Source organism: Podarcis gaigeae, assembly GCF_964106915.1.
Source record: "Podarcis gaigeae genome assembly, chromosome: 4".
NCBI classification, from domain to species: domain Eukaryota; kingdom Metazoa; phylum Chordata; class Lepidosauria; order Squamata; family Lacertidae; genus Podarcis; species Podarcis gaigeae.
Genome location: NC_139677.1, coordinates 74856621 through 74871957, shown reverse-complemented (window position 1 = coordinate 74871957; position 15337 = coordinate 74856621). Strand labels below are relative to the sequence as shown.

The following is a 15337-nucleotide window of genomic DNA, read 5'->3' as shown; positions in this document are numbered from 1 at the left end:
GAGGAAGACATCTTCTCCCTATCCTAAGTTATCCTCCTGCCTTGGCAAGGAAAGCTGAGTCATTCTCAGAGAGTTCTTTAAGGAAACTGAGACATGCATCCTAGAAACCTAAACAAACAAAAACCCCAGAAATCAGAGTAGATTAGCAGATTAACAAAAGGGCTCAAAGACTCATCTCAGCTCTAGGACAAGTCCTGCTGCTTTTACCCCCCTGGGAACAGCATTCCTATAAATTGGCACCTTGAAGGAATTTATGCCAGGGGCTATTGTTTCAATGTACCACATATAGTGAGCCCTCTCAGTAGACCAAGTGTTGCCAATCTGTTGCCCGAAGGTGCCACTGTACCTATGAAGGCTTCTAGTGGCACACCTGGGCAGGTGTCCCAGACTCTGAGCTGCTTTACTACTACTACGGTCTCCAGCCTTCCTAGAAAGAAAGTTATGAGACAACATGTGCAGGTAACTTCTAAGTGATTTCTGCAGTGGTGTGGCTACATTGTATATTTTTTCATGGTACTGAGGAATGCCATGGAATTATTGAGTCATCTCACAGATAAGCAAACAAGCCATGAATTCATAGAATTGTGGAGTTGGAAGGCACCCCAATCCAACCAACCCCCTGCAATGCAGGATTTGTTTCTCCAAAGCTTGGTTACTTTTCCATCTGCTCTTGACTCGTGCCTCTGTAGCTTGACAAGCATCTTGTGGTGGGGTTGCCATGGCTAAAGAAAGGTGTTGGGTTTGAACATAACATCAAATCCTGGCTACTTTAAAAAAATTTAAAACAAGCCATGGTTCATAAAGCAACAACATACCAATGACTTCATATTCGCCTGTTGTGCTGGGCTCAGGTGTTCAAACAATCCACACTTTCGTTAAATAAATGATGGCTTACCGTTATGTGCAAACCAGGCCAATAGCAATTATAAATTACTACAGAGGAATGCAAAACAGCAGAAAAGTGAGGGTTTTCTCTGGTATTCATGCACAGTGCACAAGTGGAGACAGAGACCTGTATTCAGTATAGCAGTAAGATTATTGTTCCTTAAGTGCAAGGATGTCTGCTTGAAACAATGTCCCCGATCCTCCCCCCACCCCCCACTGCTATTTCTGGGGATTCTCCCAACCCTTTGCAACAGATTTGGGAGGGAGATTGAGGGGAAAGTGAAAATTGTACTGGCTTCTGCTAGCACAATGAGTTAGTTGAATACAGCCCAAAATATGTGGTTTGAAAGTCTAACTAACTACTCCTGTTTAATGTCAATCTTCAGGCTGTGTTAGGCAAATTTATAAGTGCAGACCTTTTATGGGAGGAAATTCTCTGGGAATGTTTAAGTAAAAGTCTCTCTGCCTTTTGCTTCTTTAACTGAAATGTAATCTGAAGCTAATGGCCTCACAAATGCTTTCTGGAAACATACTAGCAAGGACAGTTGTAATTGTGGTCAAAGTGAGGAGACCCAAGTGATTAAAATGCACATTACATGCAGTGGAAAGCACTAAAAGTAAATTGCACAACAGTAGTTCAGGGTCTAACTCTTTTGGTGGGTGTTATTTTTTGTTTTTTGGTACTAGGAGTTTCCTTTGCAAAGCAAGCTATCTACAGTGGTACCTTGGTTCCCAAACAGCTTAGTTGACGAACAAATTGGCTCCCGAACGCCGCAAACCCCAAAGTAAGTGTTCCAGTTTGTGAACATTTTCCGGAAGCCGGACGTCTGTTTTGGCTGTCGGCATTGTTTCTGGGGCCAATCAGCCAATCATAAGCTGCATCTTGTTTGGGAATGTTTTGGAAGTCGAATGGACTTCCAGAACGGAAGAACCAAGATACCACTGTACTATTAATGAAAATAAGCGTCTGGAATCTTTATTTGGAAATACTTTTAACAAAATCAAATTTCACACAAGCCAAACAAAGCAAACTTTCCTCTCTCCTAGGACAGAACTACATGTTACACAGAAAAGGGAAGAGAAACTTAAGCCTTCCAGCATCTCCCCAAAATTATCCTAGGTAGTTTTTTTTTGCTGCAGCTTGGTTTCTTTTCAATCATGGCAACAAAAGTACTCTATCCCACCCCGTATATAACACAATAGCCATGCAGGGATTTGCAGGGGAGATTTGGGCACAGGAAAGGTTACCATGAAACCTCTGGTCCTATATTAGTATTCTTAGAGAAATATTTGTTCTCCCTGTATTGTATGATCCTTGGCTAACAGGGGACTGTTATAAAATGTGAGTTGGTCTACAGGTTAAGCTGTTTTTCAGTATTTTAGCTTTCTTTGGACTGTGTCCTGGATTGAAATAAAGGGACAACTAAGGGCATTATGTGCTTGGGCAAGTCACCAGAGGCTTTACTCCTCTTTTGCCCCAGGAGACTCCAGCGTATCCAAGGTATTAATAATACCTGGGATAAAATGGATACCCAACTTGTGAGTTGCATGCATGTGGAGCAATTTGAGCAACTCCATTAACAGAACAGTCTGTATTCATATGCAGTTACTGGCAGCATATATACCCATTCGTGTTATTGCCACTTTGTAAAAAATAAGTTTTGGATTTCTACTTTATCATCCATAAATGTCTTCTTTCCTCATGCATTTTCTAGCCTTAAAGGTAAATGTAAAGGGACCCCTGACCGTTAGGTCCGGTCACTGATGACTCTGGGTTTGCGGCGCTCATCTCGCTTTACTGGCCGAGGGAGCTGGCATACCAGCACGACTAAGCCACTTCTGGCGAACCAAAGAAGCGCATGGAAATACCGTTTACCTTCCCGCTCCGTTGCGGGGAATCGAACCACTGACCTTCTGATCGGCAAGCCCTAGGTTCTGTGGTTTAGACCACAGCACCACCCACGTCCCACAAACACACAAAAATCCAAAATCCATTTACGTTGTAGTTTATTTGGCCGTGTGGACTGTAAAACAATGAAAACACCACAAAGAGGTCCCACATTTTGGTTACCAGGCACTATAAGGGAATCAGGCAGAGTTCCTTAATGAATGCACTTGAATAGCAACAACAAAAGAGTGTGCACCAGGAAGCTCCTGTTCTGTTACACTAGCAAACAACGGCACAGATGTCTTACCAGCAAGGCTATCACAAATGCAAATGAGGAGCTAAAGCACAATCAAAACCACTGTCCACAGAAACCACACCTGCTCCAAAGCTGTTCTTAGGAGCAATTAGCTCCTTATTTCAAACTCTGTTCAAATAAAAAAGCCAGGTTCAAAGGAATGCTCCATTTAGACTTGTTCCAATATACTTTTGAGTTCTAGGAGTATCATAAAACAGTCTGAGAAACCCACAGACGCTGCACCTTTCCAGCAACAGACACAAAAATGAGTTATCTGTGCAATAAGAAGAAGCAGCTTATATGATCAGATCACCACTTCCTGGAGTATTTATCTACTTCTGCAAGATAAGGGCCTGTATTTCTTCCCATCCCACTGCTTTGTTGCTGGGTTTCTTTGTTTTTTGGCAAATAGGGACTTGGGCTGGAAGTGTAAAACTGAAGCTGTGACAGTTCAAGTATTACCAAGATTTTCAAATTATATTGTAGCCCCCCCCCCCTAAAAAGAAATACAAGAGAAATCAGAAACACCCGACCTCCTCGCCCCATTTCTGTTCACACTATTTCCTTTATACATAGTCTCATCCCTGAATGAACCCTAGTTAAATTACAAAACATGCATTTCCTTGAATCATACTTAACAAAAGGCATTGTTAAAAGTTCTAAGCCTACGCCCATAACATTGTTCTTTGTTAACTTTTTATTTTATCCCTCATATTTTTGTCCCTGTGCCGCACTTTTACACAGTTGTAGTACACAAAAAAGTTGTATTTTACACAGAGACAGGCATTAAAGAGGACAAGAGATAAAACTCAGGGACAAAAGGCAGAGTGGGCACTTATGCCAAAATCAAATATGGAGAGGCACTGCAGCTTGCCATTTCAAGTAGCAAGAATAGGCCAGTACAGGCACAAGTTCTTTTCATCTGTGTGCTGCCCTTTTACACGAGCTGTGAAACAAACCAGGAAGTTTCAGTTAATATATCATCTTCCGAATACATTCAAACTAGGAAAATATGGTTAGTGACTTCTAAAGAAGACAGGATATGAAACCATAGTTTAAAGTTGGCTTTTGAATCCCGGCTGATTTGGAAGCCATTAACGATAGTCAGGGGGATGGAATCGTCATGGGAAGCGATGATTAAGTGCGGCTTCTTGGTTTGTTTCACAGCTCATGTAAAAGGGCTGCACACAGATGAAAGGAACTTGTGCATACCCTGTGCTCCTAACTCAGTACTTATCACCTTTGAAAATGTGGACAAGCGCATTGGGTTCTAAGGATCCATCAGCGGGATGACAATTTTGATTAGTGACAAGGAGGGGAGAAAATCATTGTGAGCCCACACAGTGTGGGTGGGGGAACCTATCGCCCTCCAAATGTTGTTGGACTGCAACTCTACCATTACTTTACCACTGGCAATTTTGGGTAGAACAGATGGGAGTTGTGAGTCCCAACAACATTCCCACCTTTGCTTTAGAAGCAGCATTAGATATCCCAACGACAACTTTCAGGCTCAAGTATAAGGATACCTAATACTTGCGTGTAAAACATAGCACCATAAACACCAGGAAGGGTATATAATGTTCTTCAATATGCAAGCTTTGGATTACTATATTGCAACTGCATCCACCACTGAGCTCCACTTCACACGGTATCAGCGGTAATCCAATGCTACTCCTATCCAAGAGAAGAACTACTGGAATTAATGACTATGACTAGTTTATGTCCAGTAATTTCAGTGGGTCTACTCTGGGTAGGACTAGCACTGTGGACAGCCCAATACTTTAAAGCTGCTCCTGTAAAACAGTTTAAATATACATCTAAAAGCATGGTTGTGCGTCTGACAAATGCACTTCTTCAACTGTGCAAATCAGAGAAATGTGTGTCAGGAACCATGAGTGGCTACAGCACACACACATAGTGGTAAAAACACATTTGACACTGTTTCAAGTACCCCTGAAATATGAGTAAATCCTTAAATGTCTGTGGCATACAATTGTGAATAGTTTGACAGTTCTCATCTCCAGAATACTGTAAGATGAGCAGCCTCCATGGCTCCATCTATTGATTCTTCATTTACATTTGCTCTGAACCAAGGTACCTCGGTTAACTTCAGTAGCATTAATGCTTTCTTACATTCATGTGAAAGAACCAAGTGAGAAAGTTCCAAATGATGCTTCCAGTTCTACGTCTCTTCATCCAAAGCAGTCTGAACTAGCAACCACTGCCGGCCGCTCTCTTTCTGCAGGAATTCTTCACTCTCGTGAACTACAGAAGTCAAGTACATAAGAGCAGCTGTGCTGGATCAGACCAAAAGCGCAGCATCCCACTTCTCACCATGGCCAACCTGAGAAGCCCATGAGCAGGACATGAAGGCTGCTAATCCCCAACAGCAGGTATTCAGAGGCACCAGTATTTGATTCTGGAATCCTCATTAAGAACCATGGATAGCATTATCCGAATCCTCTATGAATAGGTCCCTTCCCTCGTCAAAACCCCTTCACAGTAGTTCATATATTACCTTGCACAGCTTTATGAAAACACAAATTAAAATCCCACCTTAGCGACAAGAAAGAAGAGACTTCCACCTGTTGGTCACGGTCCGAACCTCCCCCCACCTCCCAGGGTAAAACTTCATTTTCTTAAATAAGAATGTCTGTACTTCAAAAATCCAAAGCCAGGCTATAAGGCCTCTTCTTCTGAATCATGGTCACTGTCTTGCTTGGTAAGTCTCTCGAGTTCTTCTCCATCCTACAGAAAGGGGAAAGAGAGCGAAAAGGCAACATTAGTCTATGCTTGGTTAACATTTTCAACTGATAATAAGCAAGAAGCAAGCACTAAATATTTCAGCTTTGTGAAGTGACAGCAATATTCTTGTAACAGGACCCACAATCATGGGCTTCACTTGACCTGGGTATATTTTGGAACTGCTGCAAGATGTTTTCATTTCAGCTGGGGATTTTTACGGCCAGGAATCAGGGGCATGTGACTGGGGGAAAGAGAGAGAACTCCAGAGTTAGCAGACTCATATGTATCTATGTTGAGGCTGGAGAATCTGGGGCCTGAGGGCCAAATGCTGTCCTTCAAGGCCTCCTTGGGACTCTCTCCAGGTCACATTCCTCCCCATGCCACACTTCTTGCTGGCCTGGCTCTGCACTCTCCTTGAGTGCTTTTGCCTGGCTGGAATGTGTCCTTGAGCTGCGATAATGCCTTGTTTGCCTGGGAGGAAATATGTGGGTCTAGAAACCCCTGCCTTTTGCATGGATTGATTGTAAAGGTAAAGGTAAGGGGACCCCTGACCCTTAGATCCAGTCGTGGCCGACTCTGGGGTTGAGGTGCTCATTTCGCTTTATTGGCTTCTGGCGAATCAGAGCAGCACACGGAAACGCTGTTTACTTTCCCACCGGAGCGATACCTATTTATCTACTTGCACTTTGAGGTGCTTTCAAACTGCTAGGTTGGCAGGAGCAGGGACCAAGCAACGGGAGCTCACCCCGTCGCGGGGATTCGACCTGCCAACCTTCTGATCGGCAAGTCCTAGGCTCTGTGGTTTAACCCACAGCGCCACCTGCATAGCCTACTGTAAAAAGGCAAGAGCCACACCTGTTGCTCCACCCACTTGGTGCCTCTGGCCATGCCCACCCCAGGTATGGGTCCTTCAGAAAGTTGCCCAGGACAAACTGTAGCTCTTGGGCTGATCAGTGTCCCCCACCTTCACCTGTTCGCATTATATGGCATAAAGGCCCTTTGCTAGTGCCAAAGCTATGCTTCAGTGTGTCTCATTCGAAGCATGTTCTTTCCCAATTCACTATAAAATCATTTTCTGAACTACCCATTCATCGTAGTTAAAGTTAATCCCCCTAGGATGAATCAGATCCAATGCTGAAACAAATAAATACCAGACTAGGACACAAAGAAGCCCAGGTGCCTAGTCTTCCAAATATGTGGTGCTGGCTCTGAGTTTATATGGATGCCTATGAATTAAGAACACTTTATGAGCCTAAAAGGTCTATAAATATTTGTTGTTACAAGCCACTTATTAAGAATTAGGAGCTGAACTGCAAGCAGGAAGGCTGAATGGAAACAGGCAGCAGGTGGCAGCTCAAGCAGCTGCCTGTGACGGTTGCATAGCAAAACTTTACTGTCATCCTGAGCAAATAATCGGAGTGAAGATCATGCAAGGTCAGTTGTAACAAATGGTTACTTTGAAAGAATCAAGTGAAAGTGATAAAACCGAACAGCTGGGTTTTAATTCTCTTTTGGATGCTAAGGCTGCAATTCTATGCATGCTTACCTCAATAAATACAGTGGGAAATACATCTGAGTGCACCCTGGAGCACAGATCCTACATATTTTCCATTTGTCCTACTACCCCTATCTTAGATCTCTGCTGAAACTTTTGCTCTGTTATGTATTAATAGGTAAAACTGTTTACTCCTCTCTTTTTGTATCAATTGAATAATATTTTTATAGGCTACTGCTGATGAGTTTAACATGCACTGATATATCTAGAATTTGATTTCAGCAACAGGAAAATAAAATTTAACTGTATTCCATATTATTCTGCAAAGGTACCACACAGATGCATCTAGCAGGAGCAGGGCAAGCTCTGATTTGACAGTCATGAAATGATTTGTTAATGGAAACATTTAATCACCTGCACAGGTTTTGGGGAGCTGCATCTGCGAACTGAATCCAGCAGAAATCCAAGATCATAGATGCAGATGTGAAAGCTCCCTCTTCCTATAGGTCTTCCAAGTTATCACTATAAAGCATTCATTCAAGTGTGCACAAATGTTACCCAAGAGCAGCTTTCACTGTCAACAGCGCCCTCTGGTGCCCACTTGCACAAAGAAGCGGCTATAATTCAACACAGCATTAAGCCCACTGAAATCAATAGTCGTAAGCGCAGTTAACTTTGGGTCAGGTTGCCGGCTTGCTGCCAGCACATTTTGTCATTTCTCAGCTCTACAGATGTCTATTACAATGACACCAAGCCAACATTCTTGGGTGGCTGGGAAATGTCTACAATGCGCCTCACAAAAGCATAGGTTTGCAGCACTGCAAGCAAGTGAAGCAGAGCCACTCATTTGCAAAGGGGTAGACCTGCAGCTAAACCACTAAAGCCTAAACCTCTGAGAGCCAGTGTGGTGTAGTGGTTAAGAGTGAGACTCATAATCTGGTGAACTGGGTTCGCGTCTCCGCTCCTCCACATGCAGCTGCTGGGTGACCTTGGGCTAGTCACACTTCTTTGAAGTTTCTCAGCCCCACTCACCTCACAGAGTGTTTGTTGTAGGGGAGGAAGGGAAAGGAGAATGTTAGCCACTTTGAGACTCCCTAGGGTAGTGATAAAGCGGGATATCAAATCCAAACTCTTACATCAAAGCAACAGCAGTGGTGGTGGGATGGCGTCAGCCGGCCCGCGCAATGGACTCAAAACAAACCCCTTGCCAAGCCTTACCCCATTGGAGCGCTCCCAGGGCCCTCCACCGACTTTGCTCCTCTCCCACTGAGCGGTGTATTCCACGCACCGAGGGCTGCTGGAATGGTAGATGAATATGGACAAGAGCACCACAGGAGCTTGCAGGAAGAACTCCAGGGAAGGCTTGAAGTCAAAAACAAAGACAGACACCGTGGTGATGATCACGGTGGTGACCTGTGCAGACAGGACGTGAAACATGTTGTCTCGGAACTTCAAGATGAAAGCCACAGAGAGCCCCAGGAAGGCAGTGACGAAAATAAGGGCGACGGAGAATGCATTGTGCCCATAGAAGAACCCACAGTGTTCTATCCGGCGCCTGTTTTCAGGGCGCAAGCTCAGAATCAGGGCGTTGAACATGGCTCCGAAGAGGTACAGCTTGGTGTTCTGTACAAAGATATTTTCACTGAACTGGCCTCCTTCTTTCAATATCTTTTCATTGTAGATGTTGGCCAGGGCGGAGATGAAGCACTGCACCAGTATGAGCAGGTGTCCTAGCCCAAGGGGAATGGTTCTCAGAGCTCCAGTGGCAGCAGTGATGTTCCAGCTTAAGCTGGGGAAAAGCCACGTTCTCGTGCAGTTCTCTCTTCCCGAGCACTCTTCCTCCAGGCTGGCATACTGCAGGCAGCTGTTAGAGTGGCTGAAATAGATGTCGTGATGGAACCCATGCATGGCCAAGCTATGCTTGTGGCTTCCTGTCCCGGCCGTCAGGGCAACAATAGACAGGAACAAAATCAGCAGGGATGCCCACTGCACCCAGGAGAGTTGCCGCCTGTGTGTAGACAAAAAAAAGAGACTCTCAGTGTACCCGGACAGGTATGAAGCAACCCAGCAAGTCAATCCCAAACAGCACAAGTCGTGGGTAAAAATATGCTGCCCGTCTTCTTTGCCGAGGTAGCTGCACAGACACGATCTCTTCTCAGCTCCCCAAAAATAACATTTTCAATGCTACAACACATAAACTAGGAGACAGAAAACAGCCATTTCTCTCACCTAATATAAAGATTGAATTATTTTGTATTTGTTGAAGCTGTATGAAGGTGGACACAAGGATATCAGAGAATTCATCCCTATCTAGAATATGGCTCAGCTAGAATAGACTACTAAAGCCATCATTTTGGGGACTCTAAATGCAGGTCAACACACAAGGGCCATCTGAAACACTGAGGACTAGCTCTTACAGAAATCCTGAAGGAAACTAATTACATAGGACAGGAGGCTTATCGGTGCTTGGCTTCAAATGAATCTGTAATGTTGGTGATGGAATTTATAGCTGCTGCATAGGCTTACTGAAAATCCAGTCCTAAGTAAGTTTACTCAAATGAAATTCTGTCTCATTCATTGGGACCAAAGCACGTGTGATTTGTTATGAACAACCAGCAAAGCAAAGGAACCAAGCTCAGTCAGCATCAATTGCATGTTCATTAACACATAAAGACTTAATACATATCTGAATTTATTTTGGCTTGCTTTAAATTTCAAACACCTTTATATTCTTGTTTATAACTGATTTAAAGAGATCTTGGTGAATTCTAATACCAACACTAGAAAGAAAGAAAAATATTGACTAATGGAAACATGCTTCCATTGCTACTTACTTCAGCACAATTCTGAACAGGAGAGCAGTTGTTATAATGACAAAATTTGAGAAAAGCACAGCCATGGCCTAGAGAAAAAGAAATTGAGGAGCAAAGTTACATGCCAAATGTAACCTAGAAATGGGATAATCAGTATGTAATGCCCTTTTATCAGGAAGGTCAGCACTAATCTTGATATCATAGCTGAGGCTTCTTAGTCCAAACATGCAATGGCAAAAAGAACGTCTAAAAACCTTCTCACCTGACTTAAGAACAGCTGAGAACTTGTTCTGAAAAACTTTTTATCCTGCTCTTTGTCTTATGACCCCAGGGCGGTTTATAATGTTAAAAGATTAGACAATTGACAAAAAAGGCATAACATAAGAAGAGGTGTGATGTTTGTGCCTATGTGCTTCCCCACCTCCTTTCACTATCTTCTTGCATCATGGTTATTTGAAACCATAATTTCCTCTTACATCTGAGACTGAAAACTATGGTTTTATGTTGTTTCATTTTGAATATTTATAGAGTGCTTTCAACAGTAAGTTCTCCAAGTGGTTTACACGGTACAAGTGTGGCTCTTTAGAAGGGGTTAGCACAGTGTTTCTCAAACTTGGGTCTCTAGCTATTGTTGGACTACAACTCCCATCTTCCTTGACCACTGTTCCTGCTAGCTAGGGATGATGAAAGTTGTAGTCCAACAACAGCTGGAGATCCAAGTTTTGGGGGGAAATGTGTTAGCATGATGCTTATTTCCAACCCAATGAACCACTGTTATGTTTGAACCAGTCTTCTTTCTTACCTTTCTAGAACACTGCTCTTTTCCTTATGACTAATATCATATGGATTTTTTTCACCATGGCTCAATTAAATGGGGAAGATAGCCCATCCTTGAACTTGTAGTTTTGGAAGACATGCTACTGTCCCCATTTAAAAACAAAAACAAACCTAGGCTATACATACCCTCTGAACCTGCCCTATAGCGCTGGGTCATAACTGGCCACAATACTCCAGATAAGACTGGTGTCAATTCCCTTAAGATTAATTCATCCCCTCCTGTACTGTAGCTCTGGCAGAGCCTACCCTAAGCATCCAGTTCAGCTACTGAGATATTGTTAGTTCATCTCAACAGGTTAAAAAGTGAAAAAAGAGGTTCCCTGCAGTCTTGTTGACTTGACCATAACTTGGTACAAGTTAATAGTACGTATGGTATGGGACACATTCTCTGTTTACAAAAACCTTGAGCATAAAGTGCACATTGAATTTCTAAAGTCTTACTTACTGGTTGGAGATAGGACAAGACATAGAAGACAATCAGGTTATCCAGAAAATAGAGGAAGGCAGGAATTGACCACTTAACATAGCTATTCAATTGCCTCCATGAGCTGCAGCCAAATCCACTATGAGAATAACCTCCTAAAAAAGGAGTAAATAGGGAAGAAAGGGGGGAAATCAGTTAAACACTCTTAATTTGCTTCATATCCACACAAGGGTGGCTAACCTGCAGCTCACCAAACTTTGCTGGACTACAAGTCCCATCATCCCTTACCATTGGCCATGCTGGCTCAGGCTAATGGGAGCTGGAGTCTGACAATGTCTGGAGGGGAACAAGCCCCCCACTCCAGCTTTTGCCCTTATTCTTAGGTTTAAAGAGGCACAATCCTTGAATAAATAAATTCATAGTTTGGGAATATCCTGGGCAGGCTCAAATATGAAACTATACCATGCTATCCTGAAAAGATGTTTTGACTAAATGCTTGCAGTCATGTTCTTTGAAATCCAATCTCCAGTCACTGGGTTCTTGATCTTCTTGCTAAGATTGATTTCCCAATGTGTTAAAGGCATTTAAATGGCAACCTTACCACATATATTCAGCATTTTGAGGCATTTGTGTGAAATAGCGTGCCTCAGGGGAAAGGCTACTTTGCAAGTGTTCTCTCTCTTGTGGCAATCTTCAAGTTTTTCAAAGAACTATTTCAAACAAACCTCCAGTCCAAAATGACTCCACATGAAAAGTCACAATGTATGCACTTTTATCATGTGATGAAACATGAATTCGGCCCACAAGGCAAGAAATAGCTTTGAATGCTACACAGCTTTCAAGGGGAATTAGTAAAATTCATGAAGAATAGGTTTACCAATGGCTTTATAGAACTCCTAAGTTCAAAGGCAGCATGTGACTAACTACTAATGGCAAGAGGGCTGCTTATACAAAGTCCAACCAATGGTTCATCAAGCTCATTACTGTTCACACTGACTAGCTATGCCACTCCATGGTTTTATACAGCAGGCATTCCCAGTCCTAGCTGGAGATGCCAGGGACTGAACACAGAACCATCTGCATGCATGCACCCCACACCACTGAGCTGGAGCACTTCCCAAAACAGTACTTTTCAGCAGAGCAACACTGCATCCTCACAGATCCCATATTTTGTGAGTACAGACAATGCAAGATAGATTCATCTTATAGCTGCCTAAATTCCACTGATACATAGCAAGCAACTGGGGAGGACATTCGTGTAGCTAAATATCGTGTAAGAACCCGACCTTAACAGCTTACCTTTCCTGGTGACCCAGAGTGCCATTACCAGACACAGCACCAGCTTCACTAATTCCGAACACACATTCACAGTTGCAGGAAGATAATCATACTGGTTATCTGAGAAGACGGAGGGTATACAGTACGTTACAAATATTTACACTGAAGAACAAAAAACTAGCAACAGGCGGCCTGTGTGCACATGTATCTTCAACACAGATGTAGGATTTGGACCAGCAACTGCTGCCTTCATTTTTATACAACAACCAAGTTTTCAGGCCATACAGCTGTGAAGAATGCATGAAAATATTCATGCTGTTGCTGTCAGAAAGCTTGGTAAATTTAAAAAAGGGCTTTGAGGTTCAAGGGGTAAGGCTTCTGTATTCTACACATTGCCCTGCCTCCTCCAAATCACTATTATCATGCATCTCATGCTCTTTTACCCTTTTCCTCACAAGGAGCAGGTAAATATATCAAGTGACATAAAATAAATGCTGGTAGTTCTGCCTGATGTCACAGAAAAGTTATCTGACTACACAGAGGGCTTATTACAACTGGTCTTCATGGCTCTGAAGAAAGAAAACAGATTGCCAGGTAATTCTGATTAAAAAATCAGGACTATTTACATTCCCTGATAATACTGTAGCCTCATGCTAGTAGAGAGCATGAAGACAGATAGCATGCTGATCAATCATGTTGTGATCCATATAGAATTAAATATTCAAGCATACCTTCATTGGCAGAGTATTTCATTAGAAGGATACGACTTGATCCCAAGGTAACAAAGGTACCTCCTAGAAGGAATGTATACATGGCTGGCTTGGCCCACCGAGCAGGCTGACTACAGCACCTGGACTCCATTCCACTGCCTTGTCGTCAGTGCCCTTTGAACAGCAAAGCAAAAACTTATCAAGTAGATCCTTTCAGAAAAACAGCAGCATATGTTTTATTACTAGTAAACATGACAGCACCCAATAGGCTATTAGTGCTTTGCTTTACGTAACCTGCATGAAATTGTGTTTTTTCCGCACATGCTTGAACAATATTCTGGAAGCCCTAATCTAATCTTCTTGCATTGCTATTCCAATTCCAAAAGTGATGAACAAAATTTTCATAAGTGATGAACAAAATAAACAACACAGACACACACAACAGCTCACTTAAGCATTTGTAAATCATTTGCAAATAAAAAAAATTGGACAATAAAAACATAGGAGCTGGTGTAGCAAAAGGGTATTTTTCTTTGCTTCTCCCACCTTCTGCCCTGGCTAGCAAGAGTGGCAGGGCTCTGGAAGTGGCATCAGCTATGCCGCTGCATGAAGCCCTACTGCTGACAGCCAGGGATTGAATGGATAAGGATCCTAAAGAACATTATTTGATAATACCTGCCAAGTAAGGTCTAGGGGACTAAGTTATACTCCAAACAATTGCATTTTGCATAGGAAGAAAGGGAAACTCGACACATTATTTTAACAGATATAACTCCACATCCTCCAAATTCACACTATTGTTCTCCATTTCTCCCTCTGGCGCACAGTTGTGTGTTTCCTCCTGAAAACTAGCTGAAATCAAAACTGCAACATTGGCTGATTGTTTCATGAACTGACTGAAATGAACAGATTGGCCAATCTTGTGCAGGTATGTGTAATAGAATAAAAAGTAATTATCCTTAGCACAGGTCAAGTGTTGAAAGAACTTTAGATACCCTATCTCCGTTCTAACAACCTTCTAACATGGATTGGTATTATTATCAACTTATTGCAAAGAGTTTGTTGGGTAGGCCCTTTATAAACAGCCCAACACATAGTTTCTGGCATAGCTTTATCTTCAATTGAGGAAAATCTTCACCTGTTACATTTCTGTATATGTAGCTGCTGCTAAAGACACAGAAGACAAGCCGGCAGCCTCAACAGGCACCTTGAGGCTACAGGAAATCACAGCTTCCCTTCCCCGAATGATTATTATGTTTTTATATGTGTTGGAAGCCTCCCAGAGTGGCTGGGGCAACCTAGCCAGATCGGCCGGGTATAAATAATAATAAAATAATAATAATTATAACAAAATAATAATAATAATTACTATTATTATTACTATTATCCTGCAGCTGCGATGAAATTTGAACTCAGGACCCTGGGCCTTCCTAGCCCACCTCTCGCACCTTCAGCCTCCCAGAGGTGTCGTTGTCACAGCTGTTGCTTTTCTCTTCATACATCCCTTTCCTCGCCGGCCCCAGCCTCTGGCCGCTCGCCCCTCACGCACGCGCACAGAGCGCTCAGCCGCCGCCACTTCCTGCTCGATCACATGACACGAGCGACGTCGGAGAGGCAGGCGGTGCCATAGAGCTACGGTAATATTCATAGAGATAGGAAAAGTGTAGAGTAGCATATACAAAAAGTAACCTTGTTGAGGGAGACGGAATTGGGCAATACCGTTTTTTTGGGGGGGGGTCGATATTATCGATTCCTCCTAATAAAGGTATCGCCCCACTGTGGGTTTTAAAACACACCAAAGCTGCTGTATGTATTGGGACCGGGAGCGCCAATTAGGATTGAGGTGCTACCGACGTGTGTGACCTGACAAGGGGAAGAAATAAAATCGTGTGACTCTTCTTTTTCCTATCTCTACGGGCGACTATCTCCGTCCGCCGCCGGGAGCCTTTTTCTTCCCCGCCCCCTCT

At 43.0% G+C, this 15337-nt stretch overlaps 1 protein-coding gene and 1 long non-coding RNA gene across 4 annotated transcripts; one reads left to right on the top strand and one right to left on the bottom strand.

The window, feature by feature from the left end:
* Nucleotides 1-14: 14 nt before the first annotated feature.
* Nucleotides 15-14963, bottom strand: SLC35A5 (solute carrier family 35 member A5). Of its 3 annotated transcripts, XM_083737025.1 has the most exons (8): nucleotides 14819-14959; nucleotides 13392-13544; nucleotides 12682-12780; nucleotides 11404-11537; nucleotides 10143-10210; nucleotides 8527-9316; nucleotides 5728-5816; nucleotides 15-108 (listed from the first exon to the last, which is right to left on the bottom strand). In XM_083737025.1, the coding sequence occupies exons 2-7, from the start codon at nucleotides 13519-13521 to the stop codon at nucleotides 5748-5750; spliced, it is 1290 nt and encodes a 429-aa protein (XP_083593151.1). In that variant the 5' UTR covers nucleotides 13522-13544; nucleotides 14819-14959; the 3' UTR covers nucleotides 15-108; nucleotides 5728-5747. The 3 variants fall into 3 exon arrangements, with proteins under 3 accessions (XP_083593151.1, XP_083593152.1, XP_083593150.1); XM_083737026.1 differs by lacking the exon at nucleotides 15-108 and having other exon boundaries at nucleotides 2876-5816; nucleotides 14819-14963; XM_083737024.1 differs by lacking the exon at nucleotides 15-108 and having other exon boundaries at nucleotides 2876-5816; nucleotides 14810-14959.
* On the top strand, nucleotides 115-1533 carry LOC310844030. The gene is made up of 2 exons (XR_014563898.1): nucleotides 115-794; nucleotides 1009-1533. It is a non-coding gene; the product is annotated as an uncharacterized lncRNA (long non-coding RNA).
* Nucleotides 14964-15337: the final 374 nt, after the last annotated feature.